At 52.0% G+C, this 14,059-nt stretch overlaps 1 protein-coding gene across 4 annotated transcripts in view; it reads left to right on the top strand.

Annotated features, from left to right (window-relative positions):
- Positions 1-13,659, top strand: part of Ttc39b (tetratricopeptide repeat domain 39B) — a 108,848-nt gene extending 95,189 nt beyond the window's left edge. For all 4 annotated transcript variants that reach the window (XM_028873288.2, XM_028873289.2, XM_028873290.2 and 1 more), the window contains 3 exons: positions 2,905-3,019; positions 4,829-4,945; positions 13,124-13,659. In XM_028873288.2, the coding sequence (XP_028729121.1) occupies positions 2,905-3,019; positions 4,829-4,945; positions 13,124-13,214 (323 nt within the window). In that variant the 3' untranslated portion in view covers positions 13,215-13,659. The remainder of the gene's footprint in view (positions 1-2,904; positions 3,020-4,828; positions 4,946-13,123) is intronic.
- The last annotated feature ends 400 nt before the right edge of the window (positions 13,660-14,059 follow it).

Here is a 14,059-nt window from a genome sequence, read left to right as displayed (position 1 = left end):
CCCCCACACACACACACAGACGGGTTGGACTGAGTAGGATAAACTTCCATGCACGAACCCCAGTCTGGAGTGCTCCTGCATCCTTCCAGCTCCCGAGAATGGAGCCCTTGTCAATCAAGGGTCTTGAGTTTGCGAACACCATTGGGTGTTCCTCTGAACAGACTCTTTACCCTCAGATTATTTTGCCCTCCATTGACTGGGAAAAAAGGATTAAAGGAGTTGTGTTTGCGTCTTACGCTCATACACGTGAAAAGCTCAGAAACCAAAACCGCTGCCTTGTCTGTTTCTGTCTCTCACGGTGTCTTCAGATGAGAGGCCCGAGCGAGTGTGGGTAAATGAGCTGAGACATAGGCCTGCTGACCGTCCTGTCCTGTTCTCCCCCTGGGTAAAATTACTGGTTTATTGTCAGGGTCACCTCGACCTCACTGCGTGTTAGGCTTATAATGGTTTTTAGGACCATGGTTTTATGTAGGAACATTATCTTCCCTGCCCCCAAACTCCTGACTCTTGGTAAATAAGCTCCCATTCTTCAGAGTGAGAGGTGGAGAATCTGTGATCGGAATTGAGTGGCGTTCTAAGCCTGAGGTTGTGGGGCTTCCACCCCAGCCCATTCTTAGACACCACATCAGATGTGGTTCTGGTGGTCAGTTGGTTAGTGTGGTTCTGGTGTTCAGTTGGTTAGTATGGTTCTGGTGGTCAGTTGGTTAGCGTGGTTAAAGAGCAGAGGGAGAGGGTGCTGTTGGCCTGCTGTAGAGCCTGGCTGTAGTCAGTGAAGGTTGGTCATCCACCCAGAGGCACAGCCAGGACGCAAGAGCACTTGGTGACATGCTCAGTCGGCATGTGGTGGGAAGTTTTGTTCTGTTTTCTTTGGAAGTCGCACCGAACTCATCATGTAGCCGGAAGCTGGCAGCAGATCCACCTTGTCTGTCGCTGCGGTTAATGTGTGTGGCGACATTCTGCAGCAAGTAGAGTCAGCTGCATAAAGGAAGGTAGGACTGCCCGGCAGCTTTTCACGGGTCAGTCAGCTTTCACGTCTCCCTCTGGGTACACTGAAGCGAGCTTCTGGAGTGCTCCGTGTAGACAGCACGTGAGTGTGGGCATTGTTACCGTGATTTAAAAAACAAAACCTTCTCAAACGTCATCTATTTCTCTCTGTGTGCACGCGTGTGCATGCGTGCGTGTAGGTTAGAGGACATTTTGTGGACACTGGTAGTGTCCTTCTACCACGTGGGTTCTTGGGATCCAGCTCAGGTGGTCAGGCTTACTGGCAGGAGCCTTCACCCACAGGCCAGCTCGCCAGCCTTGTTGCAGTGGAAAATGGAAACTGTTCAACTCTTCCTCTTTCATGAGAGTGCAAATCATACAGGGAGTGATCATGTGACAGGCGTGTGTCGTGGCAGAGGAAACTGCCTTTGCTTCTGAGGTTTGTTGAAGATGTGGAATATGAACCCCTCTGTCACAACACTAACTTAAGATCTCCACAGAGTGACTTTCCTGGGTTTTCAAAGGTGGTTGTCTGTGCCTCCTCCAAAATCATCATTCATTGAGTAAGCAGATGTTGTCATAACACAAATGATTAGAAAACTGCTTCTCAGAATTCCGTAGAATGTACAGAGCTGAGACTGAAAAGGAGCGTCCAGTGTGGACCTGGCTGTGGACTTGGGCCTGACTGCCCTGCTTCTCAGCAGACATCTCTAGAATGGATTAGGAGTGGGAGGGTGTAAGGTAAGGTGGGACTAAGTCAGTCGTAGGAAAGGTTAGAGGTGTTGCTATCTGGTGTTCCTAGTGCGTGGCCCATGACATACCAGCACTTGACTGTTAGAGGAGGAGAGTCTCGTATGTTTAAACACTTGAAGTGAACCGAGCCTCTCCTAGTTGGGTGAGTAGCACTGTTAACCTCCCATAGGTGAGGTTTACCAACTGAAACACCAGCATGTGTCACTGAGATCGGAGGCTTGAACCCAAAGCATCAGACTTGCACTATGGAAACTTCCAGGGTCTAGTCAGTTCCCTTTACCACCCCTCCATGCTGCTGTCACAGCCTGAAACGTGTAAATTAGCAGTCTGTCTTGGAATGACTTCTTTGCCTGTCACTTGCAAAAGAAAAAAAGCAGAAAAATCTTCACGAACGGACCACGTGGCATGGCTACCTTTGACAGCTAGCCGTCACACCATGTGCTTCACTCTGCTTAATATGTACCCAGACTGAGCTGGAGAAGGCCGGAGCCTGAGTAAGGAAAGGAAATCCTTGACGTTCTCCTGGAGCATGGAAGTTTGAGGCGACTTTAGGTGCCTTTCCTGTATTTCAGAACCATTTCGTGGCATAATTTTCCCCCAAAAGAACATAACCTGAGAGAATTGATAGGTTGTAAACATAATGATCTGGAAGAGAGGTGTCTGCTTCCTGCATTTCCAACGGGTGGGAGGCCATCTGCTTCTCCATATGGAAGTGCTATCCTCTCCTGTGCGGACGCCAGCCTAGTTAGAAGCCAAAACAACAGGAGGAGACAGCCTGGTTCCTCCTCCTTTACCTCTGAGAGAATTAATGAAGCTCATTCTTTATTTAGAGTTCAGATTTCCTGTTGTAGCTAAGGCCGCAAAATTCCCTATGACCACCTGAAAAATCTGCCTGTGAAGTCTCCTTTAGTGAATGGTGTAAATGAATAAATTCAGCGTTCTTCTGAACGAGTGTTTTCATTTTGTTTTGTACAGTATAGATCAGTAAACTTAGTTTTAAATGGTCCCCAACATCAGTTAGTCTTCCTCTCAATCGGGACTTTTGGGAAGGATTTTGTGCTGGGAGGGCAGCTCAGTGTTTGCCTCACAGAGGAGAGGCTGGCGTTCACCCCAGGCACCACAGAAAGCAATGCCCTTCCAAACCCTTTGTCTGCCTCTTGTCTTAAGACTTGACTGACTCCGTGGATGATGAGTGCTTAGTGAAACTGCTGAAGGGATGCTGCCTCAAGAACTTACAGCGGCCCTTGCAAGCTGAGCTCTGTTTCAACCACGTTGTGGAAAGGTAAGAGCCAGCCTGGGGACGAGTTGTGGCTCCAGGGGACTCTCTGGGACAAAGTGATGTGCCAGACCCGTTTCTTGTGTGGACGGCGATCCTCTTTTATAGCAGGACAGTGCTGCCCTGATGAGAGGTGGAGCAAGGGCGAGGGCCTTGGAGAACCGCTGGCCGCTGGGAGTTCTCGCTGAAGGCCTAACTATGCGCTTTGCACAATGCGGGCCCCGTAACGGTGGATCCTACCACTGTTCATAAAGAACTGGAAGCCGCAGCTAATGTCAGATCTCCTGGTTTTTAAACATTGGCTCATTGTTTTTATAAACCCTGCAAGCCATAAAGATGGAGGCCATACAGTGCCCTTCTTCACGACAGTATTTATGAGAACGTAGGGCACAGTATCTAGTTCCCAAATAAGATGATCTACTGTATTTGGTGAACACACTAAAGAACTGTCCATGCGGTTCTAGTTTATTGGTGTTTTCCTGAGGCTCAGGGCCAGTGACCACAGTGACCCGTGTGCTGCTTGCTTTGTTATATTGACTCTCGCAGGGAGTCATCTGGGTTAATCATGGAAGAGTTTTCTTCCCTGCTCCCCTTGCTTTGGCCTCTGCCAAAGCCAATGTCGTGCTGATATCCTGTTTAACAGTTTTTGGATCTCTTGAGCAATGTAAATCTGAATTGTCAATTTCTGTGAGGACCGGCCTGTTTGTTGTTAATTTCCAAAGAGATGTGTTTTGTTTTTTCTTGGTGTCAAAAGTGCAGGCAAAAGGAGGCCATCATCTGTCTTGTTCCTTACCTGTGAGTGGCTTTCTTTTCATCAGCTTTCTCCAAGGGACAGAGTCTACCTTCTGAGCTTAGAGGGTTCAGCTCCAGCCCCTGCTTTCTATGGGACTGGGCCTGGTCTCCTGTGTGGCCATTGAGCTCAGCGTCTCAGGCCCTCTGCAGACCCCAGGGCGCCTTCAGCACAGCTAGTCTTGCTGTCTTCCTCTTACTTCTCCTTGGCATCCGAGAGTAGTTTGGGTTATAGCGTGGTAAGCTGAGCTATAGATTATCATCATTGTTTAATTTATTTTCAACTTTATTTAAAAAGTTACAAATTTATTTAAGTTATGCATTTATTTAAAAGGATACAAATAAAAATAAAAATCACACACTAAAGTTAACCTGGCACAAAAACTTTGCAAGTCAGTGAACAGTCAGAGTAGCCATTCAAAATGGAAACTGTGGTGTTTCACATTGGATTTTATGCTTTTAATAATCAATATATTTTTGTGTACCTAGCCACCACCCAAAACGGAAAATTCATTACAGTTAGAATTAGAGAAACAGTTTGCTCTAGATTTAAAAGGCTGTTTGTTACTCAGGCTTTTTCCTGAACTTCTGGTTTTCATAATGATGCTGAGACAGAACCCCCAGCCACAGAGTCATTGATGTTTTGAAGAATTCTAAGACTTAACTACAAAGGAAATTGATGCCTTGTTAAACACAAAACGAATGAGACTTCCTTATCATTGAATTTAGAGTCTCGTGCTCATGAAGATGCCCTGGTCATCTCGAGGTTCATCTGGAAGGTCTCTGTGTGTATTGATCTGCCTGAGAGGCAGTGCCACACCAGTGCTGGTCGTCCGTTAAGGAACAAAAGATTAGTGTATGGAAGCATGCTTCAGTCCATAGGCTGTTAAGTACCATATCTGTGCGACAGCGGCCTTCCTCTGGTGATAGTCTTAGTGTTGTCTGGGAAATGAAGAATGACACGTGTTTCAAATGATACTTTTTGTGTTCTGTTAAGACCTAACTGATTTTCATTTGCCCTTTTAGTGAAAAGCTACTGAAGTATGACCACTATCTGGTGCCATTCACTCTGTTTGAGTTGGCGCTTTTGTATAAAAGCCAAGGGGAAATTGACAAGGCCATAAAGGCCCTAGAAACTGCAAGGTGAGTATGGACGGTCACTTTGTCCTGGTGACGTGGCGTGGGAGACATCAGAGCCAATGCAACAGCAGCAGTGACATCGAACTCCATGACGCTAGTGAGCTAGTTAGTGCAAGTCAGCGTGACTGCTTTTGCTAACTTGGGTGTGGTTTTACACGTGGGCTTTTGCTGTAGCTGTGCCGTTTCGAGCCTCTCAGTCCATTGCTCTGGGACTACCTAGAGATGTTATGTGTGCACCCAGCTGACCAGCTTCAGCTTCTTCTCTTCTGTATTGGGAGTCAGCAGCCTTTTCTGCAAATGGCCAAGCAGAAGGTATTTTGGCCTTAGAGAGAGTATTGGTTTTAGAGTGTAAGGCATTTATTGACTACACTTAATATATTGTAAGTGGCTATAGTATGAAAGATAAATGAATAATGGGTGTGACCAGAGCTGGTCTTTGGGTCATAATTTTCTGACCAACAGATATTGTCACATAAATCATATCTGCCATTTCCTTCAAGAACCTCTGATCGTGTGAGACTCTCCCCCTGCATTCCTTCCTTCCTTCTATGGTAGCTCTAGTGTCTCATCATTTTTGCTAGATAGTGACTCAGATTGTGATCATGGCCCACTTTCAGCAAGGCAGAACCCTGCAGTCTGTTTGTCTGGAGCACTTGGGGCAGTGGAGAAAGAATGCCATAAAAACTCTAGGTCAGTGAGTGTAGTAGCTCACACTTGTGAGCCATACTGTAATCCCAGGCAGCATTGCCACAAGTGAGAGGCTAGCCTGGGCTACAAAGTGAGACCTTGTGTCAAAAACAGACAGACAGCAAACAAAACCAAAAACCAAAGCCAAAACTTGTAGGTCATAAATAGTTTAGTTGATTTCTGGTTTATTTCTTCAGATTCACTGAATGCCTGTCTTATGTCAATTACAGTGAAGGCCATGGAGAGGCTGCTGTAAACTCAGCAGGGAATGCTCTGCAGGGTTAGCTCGAAGAAGATACCGAGAATTGAGAGTAGTCTGATGAAATGTCCAGTGTCTGTCTGGGGCACCTGGATGGAGTTGAGATTCTTGGGAGGAGGTGATAATTGACACCAGCATTAGTTACCTCGTTTGGAAAAGATGGGTCACCGGGAGGCTGTGTAGGGAGCATCCTGTACAAGATGTGGCTGTAGCTTGGTTAGTAGGTGGACAGTGATACTTTTTTCCCGACTGGTGAACACTCAGAGCAACGGATTTTTGTGAAGAAAGTATTCTATCTCAGAGCTATAATACTTGGAGGTGGCTGGAGCTGATGAGGAGATATGCAGCTGTGTTCAGTGCTAAAGTCAGGGTCACATGGATACAAACCTCAGTCTCCAGCACACAGAGAGAGCTGCTCAAAGCCATCATTCCTGAGGTTGTTAAGCTACAGAGCAGGAGATGGAGGTCTTGTGCAGTGTCTGGAACATTCCAGTCTTGAGATTAAGCCGTAAGATTTGAAGTCAAAGATCTTAATGAGACTAAGTAGAGTTAAGAGGACGGCAAGTTGTTGCTGTTTAATTTTTTCTACATATGTCAAGCTTTACTTACGGTTGTTCCAAATGGTTAAGTACAACATATGGCTCAGAGAGTCGAGAGCGTGCCCACAGACCTGAAGACCTGAGTTCTGTTCTCAGAACCTACATAAAGGTAAAAGGAAAGAGCCATCTCCAGAGTTGTCCTCTGACCTCTTCACAGGCTCTGTGGCATGAGTACCCTACCAATACATCATATACACATCCAATAATAATGATGAAATCTCTGAACTCATACAACTGGTTATCAGACAAGAAGCGTTCAAATATGAAAACCCAGAAATTAGAAAGTAGTGAGAATGGGTGCTAAAGAGTGCAGCCGCCAAGTTGAGCAACATAAGAAGACCAAAGCTCTAGCGGTCATGTGTGACCTTGACAGGGAGATGAGGAGAGGAATGGAGTCAGCGACTGTGGTGAGGTGGTAGGCATGTTTGCTGTGAATACAGTGTAATAGGGGGAAGAAGCTTTAGGGACATGGTGCCACCAAGTTTCTTCTAAAAGATACATGGACAGTGTAGGAAGAAGCCGCTTTAAAAGGTTAACTTGTTGGACATGAGGACAGCTGATGTTTTGGCTGTGGTGTCCGTACATAATCACAGGAATCTGTGGGGACACTGCACTGTGCACCTTCAGAGGAAGCTATGGGGACACTGCATCTTCAGAGGAAGCTATGGGGACACTGTGCACCTTCAGAGGAAGCTATGGGGACACTGCACTGTGCATCTTCAGAGGAAGCTATGGGGACACTATACCTTCAGAGGAAGCTATGGGGACACTATACCTTCAGAGGAAGCTATGGGGACACTGTGCATCTTCAGAGGAAGCTGTGGGGACACTGTGCACCTTCAGAGGAAGCTATGGGGACACTGTGCATCCTCAGAGGAAGCTATGGGGACACTGCACTGTGCATCTTCAGAGGAAGCTGTGGGGACACTGTGCATCTTCAGAGGAAGCTATGGGGACACTGCACTGTGCATCTTCAGAGGAAACTTTGGGGACACTGCACTGTGCATCTTCAGATGAAGCTATGGGGACTCTGCACTGTGCATACTGCTGCTTCAGACATTAACTGATGGAACATAGCCCTACCAGTACAGACGGAGCAGCAGGTGATGCGGAAAGACAGCTCTTTACCACTGCAAAGCACTCCAGGCCACCACTAAGCAGACAGTGCTGATAGGGCAAACATAAACAGACCTTCCTGTGACTTGAGCACCGTGTCTGTCTGCAGTTCCCCTTCGTAGCATGGGCTTTTCAAAATGGCCAGAAATTGAGAAAATACTCCGGTGTTCTTTGGTAAATCTTAGTAAGAGGTTCATTTTAGTCTGTGAACAATATGTCATACTAACACTCATCAGTTACCAAGAAAGTGTGTTTAAAAAAAAACAGAAACACTACTTCAAAGGAGCCATCAGCTGTCTGTCTGCCAAGTCAGGGTTTGAAACCAGGAGATCTAGAGTGAAGCTGGTTCATCCATTTTGCCAATTCCTAACAATTTTAGCAAGGAGAGGTCAACATGAGTGATTTAAATCATTGTATTAGTTAGGGTTTCTGTTGCTGTGAAGAGACACCATGACCACGGCAACTCTTATAAAGGAAAACATCTAATTGGAGCTGGCTTACAGTTCAGAGCTTTAGTCCATTATTGTCATGGCAGGAAGCATGGTGGCGTGCAGACAGACATGGTGCTGGAGAGGTACATGAGAGTTCTACATCTGGATCTGGGGGCAGCAGGAACAGAGACACTGGGCCTGGCTTGAGCATCTTGAAACCTCAGTGACGCACTTCCTCCAACAAGCCACACCTCCTAATAGTACCGCTCCCTGTGAGCCTATGGGCCACTATCACTGAAAGCACTAGAGTCAGATTTTCAAGTCATTTTTGGATTTTGTGCTCCCTGCTTTTCTTTTCTATGGTTCTGGGGATTGGCCCCAGATTCTCTGGGTGCCGGGCAATTTCTCTACCTCTGTGTTCCCCCCTCCCCCTCCTCACTGTGTTCCCCCTCCCCCTCCTCACTGTGTTCCCCCCTCCCCCTCCTCACTGTGTTCCCCCCCTCCCCCCTCCTCACTGTGTTCCCCCCTCCCCCTCCTCACTGTGTTCCCCCCTCCCCCTCCTCACTGTGTTCCCCTCCCCCCTCCTCACTGTGTTCCCCCTCCCCCTCCTCACTGTGTTCCCCCTCCCCTCCTCACTGTGTTCCCCCTCCCCCTCCTCACTGTGTTCCCCCCTCCCCCTCCTCACTGTGTTCCCTCTCCCCCTCCTCACTGTGTTCCCCTCCCCCTCCTCACTGTGTTCCCCCCTCCCCCTCCTCACTGTGTTCCCCTCTCCCCTCCTCACTGTGTTCCCCCTCCTCCCCCCTCCTCACTGTGTTCCCCCCTCCCCCTCCTCACTGTGTTCCCCTCCCCTCCTCACTGTGTTCCCCTCCCCCTCCTCACTGTGTTTCCCCTCCCTCCCCCTCCTCACTGTGTTCCCCTCCTCTTTCCCCTCTCCTCACTGTGTTCCCCCCTCCCCCTCCTCACTGTGTTCCCTCCCCCTCCTCACTGTGTTCCCCCTCCCCCTCCTCACTGTGTTCCCCTCTCCCCCTCCTCACTGTGTTCCCCCCTCCCCCTCCTCACTGTGTTCCCCTCCCCTCCTCACTGTGTTCCCCCTCCCCCTCCTCACTGTGTTCCCCTCTCCCCCTCCTCACTGTGTTTCCCCCTCCCCCTCCTCACTGTGTTCCCCCTCTCCTCACTGTGTTCCCCCTCCCCCTCCTCACTGTGTTCCCCCTCCCCCTCCTCACTCTCCCCCCTCCTCACTGTGTTCCCGCCCTCCTCACTGTGTTCCCTCCCCCTCCTCACTGTGTTCCCCTCCCCTCCTCACTGTGTTCCCCCCTCCCCCCTCCTCACTGTGTTCCCCTCTCCCCTCCTCACTGTGTTCCCCCCTCACTGTGTTCCTCTCCTCCTCACTGTGTTCCCCCTCCCCTCCTCACTGTGTTCCCCTCTCCCCCTCCTCACTGTGTTCCCCCCTCCTCACTGTGTTCCCCCTCCCCTCCTCACTGTGTTCCCCTCTCCCCCTCCTCACTGTGTTCCCCTCCTCCCCCTCCTCACTGTGTTCCCTCTCCCCTCCTCACTGTGTTCCCCCCTCTTCCCCCTCCTCACTGTGTTCCCCCTCCCCCTCCTCACTGTGTTCCCCCTCCCCCTCCTCACTGTGTTCCCCTCTCCCCCTCCTCACTGTGTTCCCCCCTCCCCCCTCCTCACTGTGTTCCCCCCTCCCCCTCCTCACTGTGTTCCCCCTCCCCCTCCTCACTGTGTTCCCCCTCCCCCTCCTCACTGTGTTCCCCCCCTCCTCACTGTGTTCCCCCCTCCCCCTCCTCACTGTGTTCCCCCCTCCCCCTCCTCACTGTGTTCCCCTCCCCCCTCCTCACTGTGTTCCCCCCCTCCTCACTGTGTTCCCCCCTCCCCTCCTCACTGTGTTCCCCCTCCCCTCCTCACTGTGTTCCCCCTCCCCCTCCTCACTGTGTTCCCCTCCCCTCCTCACTGTGTTCCCCCTCCCCCTCCTCACTGTGTTCCCCCTCCCCCTCCTCACTGTGTTCCCTCTCCCCTCCTCACTGTGTTCCCCTCTCCCCCTCCTCACTGTGTTCCCCTCCCCCCTCACGTGTTCCCCCTCCCCCCTCCTCACTGTGTTCCCCCTCCCCTCCTCACTGTGTTCCCCCCTCCCCCTCCTCACTGTGTTCCCCCCTCCCCCTCCTCACTGTGTTCCCCCCCCCTCCCCCTCCTCACTGTGTTCCCCCCCCCCCCCTCACTGTGTTCCCCCTCCCCTCCTCACTGTGTTCCCCCCTCCCCCTCCTCACTGTGTTCCCCCTCCCCCCTCCTCACTGTGTTCCCCCTCCCCCTCCTCACTGTGTTCCCCCCCCCCCTCCTCACTGTGTTCCCTTCTCCTCCCCTCCTCACTGTGTTCCCCCCCCCTCCTCACTGTGTTCCCCCTCCTCCCCCCCCCCCCTCCTCACTGTGTTCCCCTCTCCCCTCCTCACTGTGTTCCTCCTGTTCCCCCCTCCCCTCCTCACTGTGTTCCCCCTCCCCCCCTCCTCACTGTGTTCCCCCTCCCCTCCTCACTGTGTTCCCCCCTCCCCCTCCTCACTGTGTTCCCCCTCCCCCTCCTCACTGTGTTCCCCCTCCCCCTCCTCACTGTGTTCCCCCCTCCCCCTCCTCACTGTGTTCCCCCCTCCCCCTCCTCACTGTGTTCCCCCTCCCCCTCCTCACTGTGTTCCCCCCCCCCCCCCCCCCCCTCCTCACTGTGTTCCCCCTCTCCCCCTCCTCACTGTGTTCCCCCCCCCCCCCCCTTCCCCCCCTCCTCACTGTGTTCCCCCCTCCCCCTCCTCACTGTGTTCCCCCTCCCCCTCCCCCTCCTCACTGTGTTCCCCCTCCCCCCTCCTCACTGTGTTCCCCCCTCCCCCTCCTCACTGTGTTCCCCCTCCCCCTCCTCACTGTGTTTCCCCCTCCTCCCCCTCCCACTGTGTTCCCCCCTCCCCCTCCTCACTGTGTCCCCCCTCCCCCCCCTCCTCACTGTGTTCCCCCCTCCCCTCCTCACTGTGTTCCCCTCCCCCCTCCTCACTGTGTTCCCCCCTCCCCCTCCTCACTGTGTTTCCCCCTCCCCCTCCTCACTGTGTTTCCCCCCTCCCCCTCCTCACTGTGTTCCTCCTCCCTCTCACTGTGTTCCCCCCCTCCTCACTGTGTCCCCCCCTCCTCACTGTGTTCCCCTCCCCCTCCTCACTGTGTTCCCCCCCCCCCCTCACTGTGTTCCCCCTCCCCCTCCTCACTGTGTTCCCCCCTCCCCCCTCCTCACTGTGTTCCCCCCTCCTCCCCCCCCCCCCCCCCTCACTGTGTTCCCCCTCCCCCTCCTCACTGTGTTCCCCCCTCCCCTCCTCACTGTGTTCCCCTCTCCCCCTCCTCACTGTGTTCCCCCTCCCCCCTCCTCACTGTGTTCCCCCCCCCCTCCTCACTGGTCCCCCTCCTCACTGTGTTCCCCCCCCCCCTCCTCACTCCCCCCCCCCCCCTCCTCACTGTGTTCCCCCTCCCCCTCCTCACTGTGTTCCCCCTCCCCCTCCTCACTGTGTTCCCCCTCCTCACTGTGTTTCCCCTCCTCACTGTGTTCCCCCTCCCCTCCTCACTGTGTTCCCCCTCCCCCTCCTCACTGTGTTCCCTCTCCCCCTCCTCACTGTGTTCCCCCCCCCCCCCCCCTCTCCCCCTCCTCACTGTGTTCCCCCCTCCCCCTCCTCACTGTGTTCCCCCTCCTCACTGTGTTCCCCCTCCCCCTCCTCACTGTGTTCCCCCTCCCCCTCACTGTGTTCCCCCTCCCCCCTCCTCACTGTGTTCCCCCCCCCCCTCCTCACTGTGTTCCCCCCTCCCCCCCTCCTCACTGTGTTCCCCCCCCCCCTCCTCACTGTGTTCCCCCCCCCCCTCCTCACTGTGTTCCCCTCTCCCCCTCCTCACTGTGTTCCCCCCCCTCACTGTGTTCCCCCCTCCCCCCCTCACTGTGTTCCCCCCTCCCCCTCCTCACTGTGTTCCCCCTCCCCCTCCTCACTGTGTTCCCCCTCCTCACTGTGTTCCCCCCTCCCCCTCCTCACTGTGTTCCCCCTCCCCCTCCCTCACTGTGTTCCCTCCTCCCCCTCCTCACTGTGTTCCCCCTCCCCCTCCTCACTGTGTTCCCCTCTCCTCCCTCCTCACTGTGTTCCCCCTCCCCTCCTCACTGTGTTCCCCCCTCCCCCTCCTCACTGTGTTCCCCCCCCCCCCCCTCACGGTGTTCCCCCCCCCCCCCCCTCACTGTGTTCCCCCCTCCCCCCTCCTCACTGTGTTCCCCCTCCCCCTCCTCACTGTGTTCCCCCCTCCCCCTCCTCACTGTGTTCCCCCTCCCCCTCCTCACTGTGTTCCCCCCTCCCCCTCCTCACTGTGTTCCCCCCTCCCCCTCCTCACTGTGTTCCCCCTCCCCCCTCCTCACTGTGTTCCCCCCTCCCCCCTCCTCACTGTGTTCCACCCTCCCCCTCCTCACTGTGTCCCCCCTCCCCCCTCCTCACTGTGTTTCACCCTCCCCTCTTGTGGTCCCTTCTGGCACTGGTCTAATCGAGTCATTAGTGAGGAAAGCACTGATAACCTGTATGAGAACTGGAATAAATGGTTTTGGGGTCACAGGGTCACCCTGCTCTCTTTATTAGAGCAGCTCATGTGGGTTTCCAGGCTCTTTTCTTCGGTTGAATAATGGATTGTTCATGACCATTGTGTTATATGAACTGCCATAACATTTTCCTCTAGAAATAGAAGTTGAACCCTTTAGCAATCAAACAAAACATGCCATGCCCTCATGACCTTGCTATAGTTGTGTTTTGGTAATTAGAATGTTGCAACTCAAAAGTATGACCTTTTAAGTCGGGGGGGGGGGGGGGGGGGGGAGGGGAAGCTTCCGGGAACCTAGAATGCAGACTCTTGGTTCACTTTGCCCCACAGAAGGAATCTGCACTGATACACTTGTATCTGTAAATTGGAGATCAGAGTGCAGAGAAGGGGGTGGGGGTGGGCAGTGGGAGGGGACAGGAGGGGAGGGGAGGGGAGGGGAGGGGTGCCCTGCTAGACAGAGAAGTGCTTACTGTGCCATTTTATTCTTCATTGTCTTCAGAAACAACTACAAAGACTACTCCTTGGAGTCCAGACTACATTTCAGAATCCAAGCAGCCCTTCATCTCTGGAGGAAGCCGTCCTCAGACTGATGGGATTGATGGGAAAGCACAGGCTGGCATCCCCCCAGTTAACACGGACTCTTGCTGTGGAGATCAGTCAAGGTGGAGCTGTGATCCTTTGACTAAGAAAGGAAACTCTGTTGGCAGGTGCTTCCGTCACCTGAGTGGCTCAGTGGTGGTTTACCTATTTTCCCCAATGGAATGCCATTCACTATTGTATAGAAATTCTTATACTCTGCCTTTAAAAAGAATTTCACATTAGATTTCAATTGAGGGGCGAAGTCTTTTAAAAGACTGGCAGGTACAATAAAGTCTAGTTAGATTATTTATTTTTTTAATGTGAAAATTAATATTGTTCAAGTAGCAAATGGCTTTATAAGCGGAGCCATTTTTAGATTGGCTTGTCCTTTAAACTTCAGAGATATTTTATTGCTTAGTATTTAAATCTCAGAGAAGAAATAAATACCACATCTAAGATAATATAACAGTGGGTTTCTGAAGGTTCTGGAAGAGAGAAGCCGAGGTCCTGAGGGATGAGGAAAGATGATGCAGTTGTAAGTTCTCGGCTTTCTGCTTTCTCACTGGTTGAAATGGTGGCATTTTTCAGAAACTATCCTGTATTTGAATGTACTCATATCTGATCCAGTAATAGCATTCAGCCATGTAGACACATTTCTTATGTATCTATGGGAAGAAAAAGCTGTATTTTAGAACTCCCTAACCTTAGTGCTGAAGCCTGACATATAGACTATGACTACTTTTCTTATAGGAAGGAAAAATCCCTGTTGCTTTAAATGATATGTAAAATATCAGTCATTTTTATACTATGATGTGGCTGGACCAGCGCTGATAGGTTGTTTTTTGTTTTTGTTTTT

The sequence above is a fragment of the Peromyscus leucopus genome, chromosome 2 (genome assembly GCF_004664715.2).
Source record: "Peromyscus leucopus breed LL Stock chromosome 2, UCI_PerLeu_2.1, whole genome shotgun sequence".
Lineage (NCBI taxonomy): Eukaryota > Metazoa > Chordata > Mammalia > Rodentia > Cricetidae > Peromyscus > Peromyscus leucopus.
This window is presented reverse-complemented; position numbering and strand designations above follow the sequence as displayed.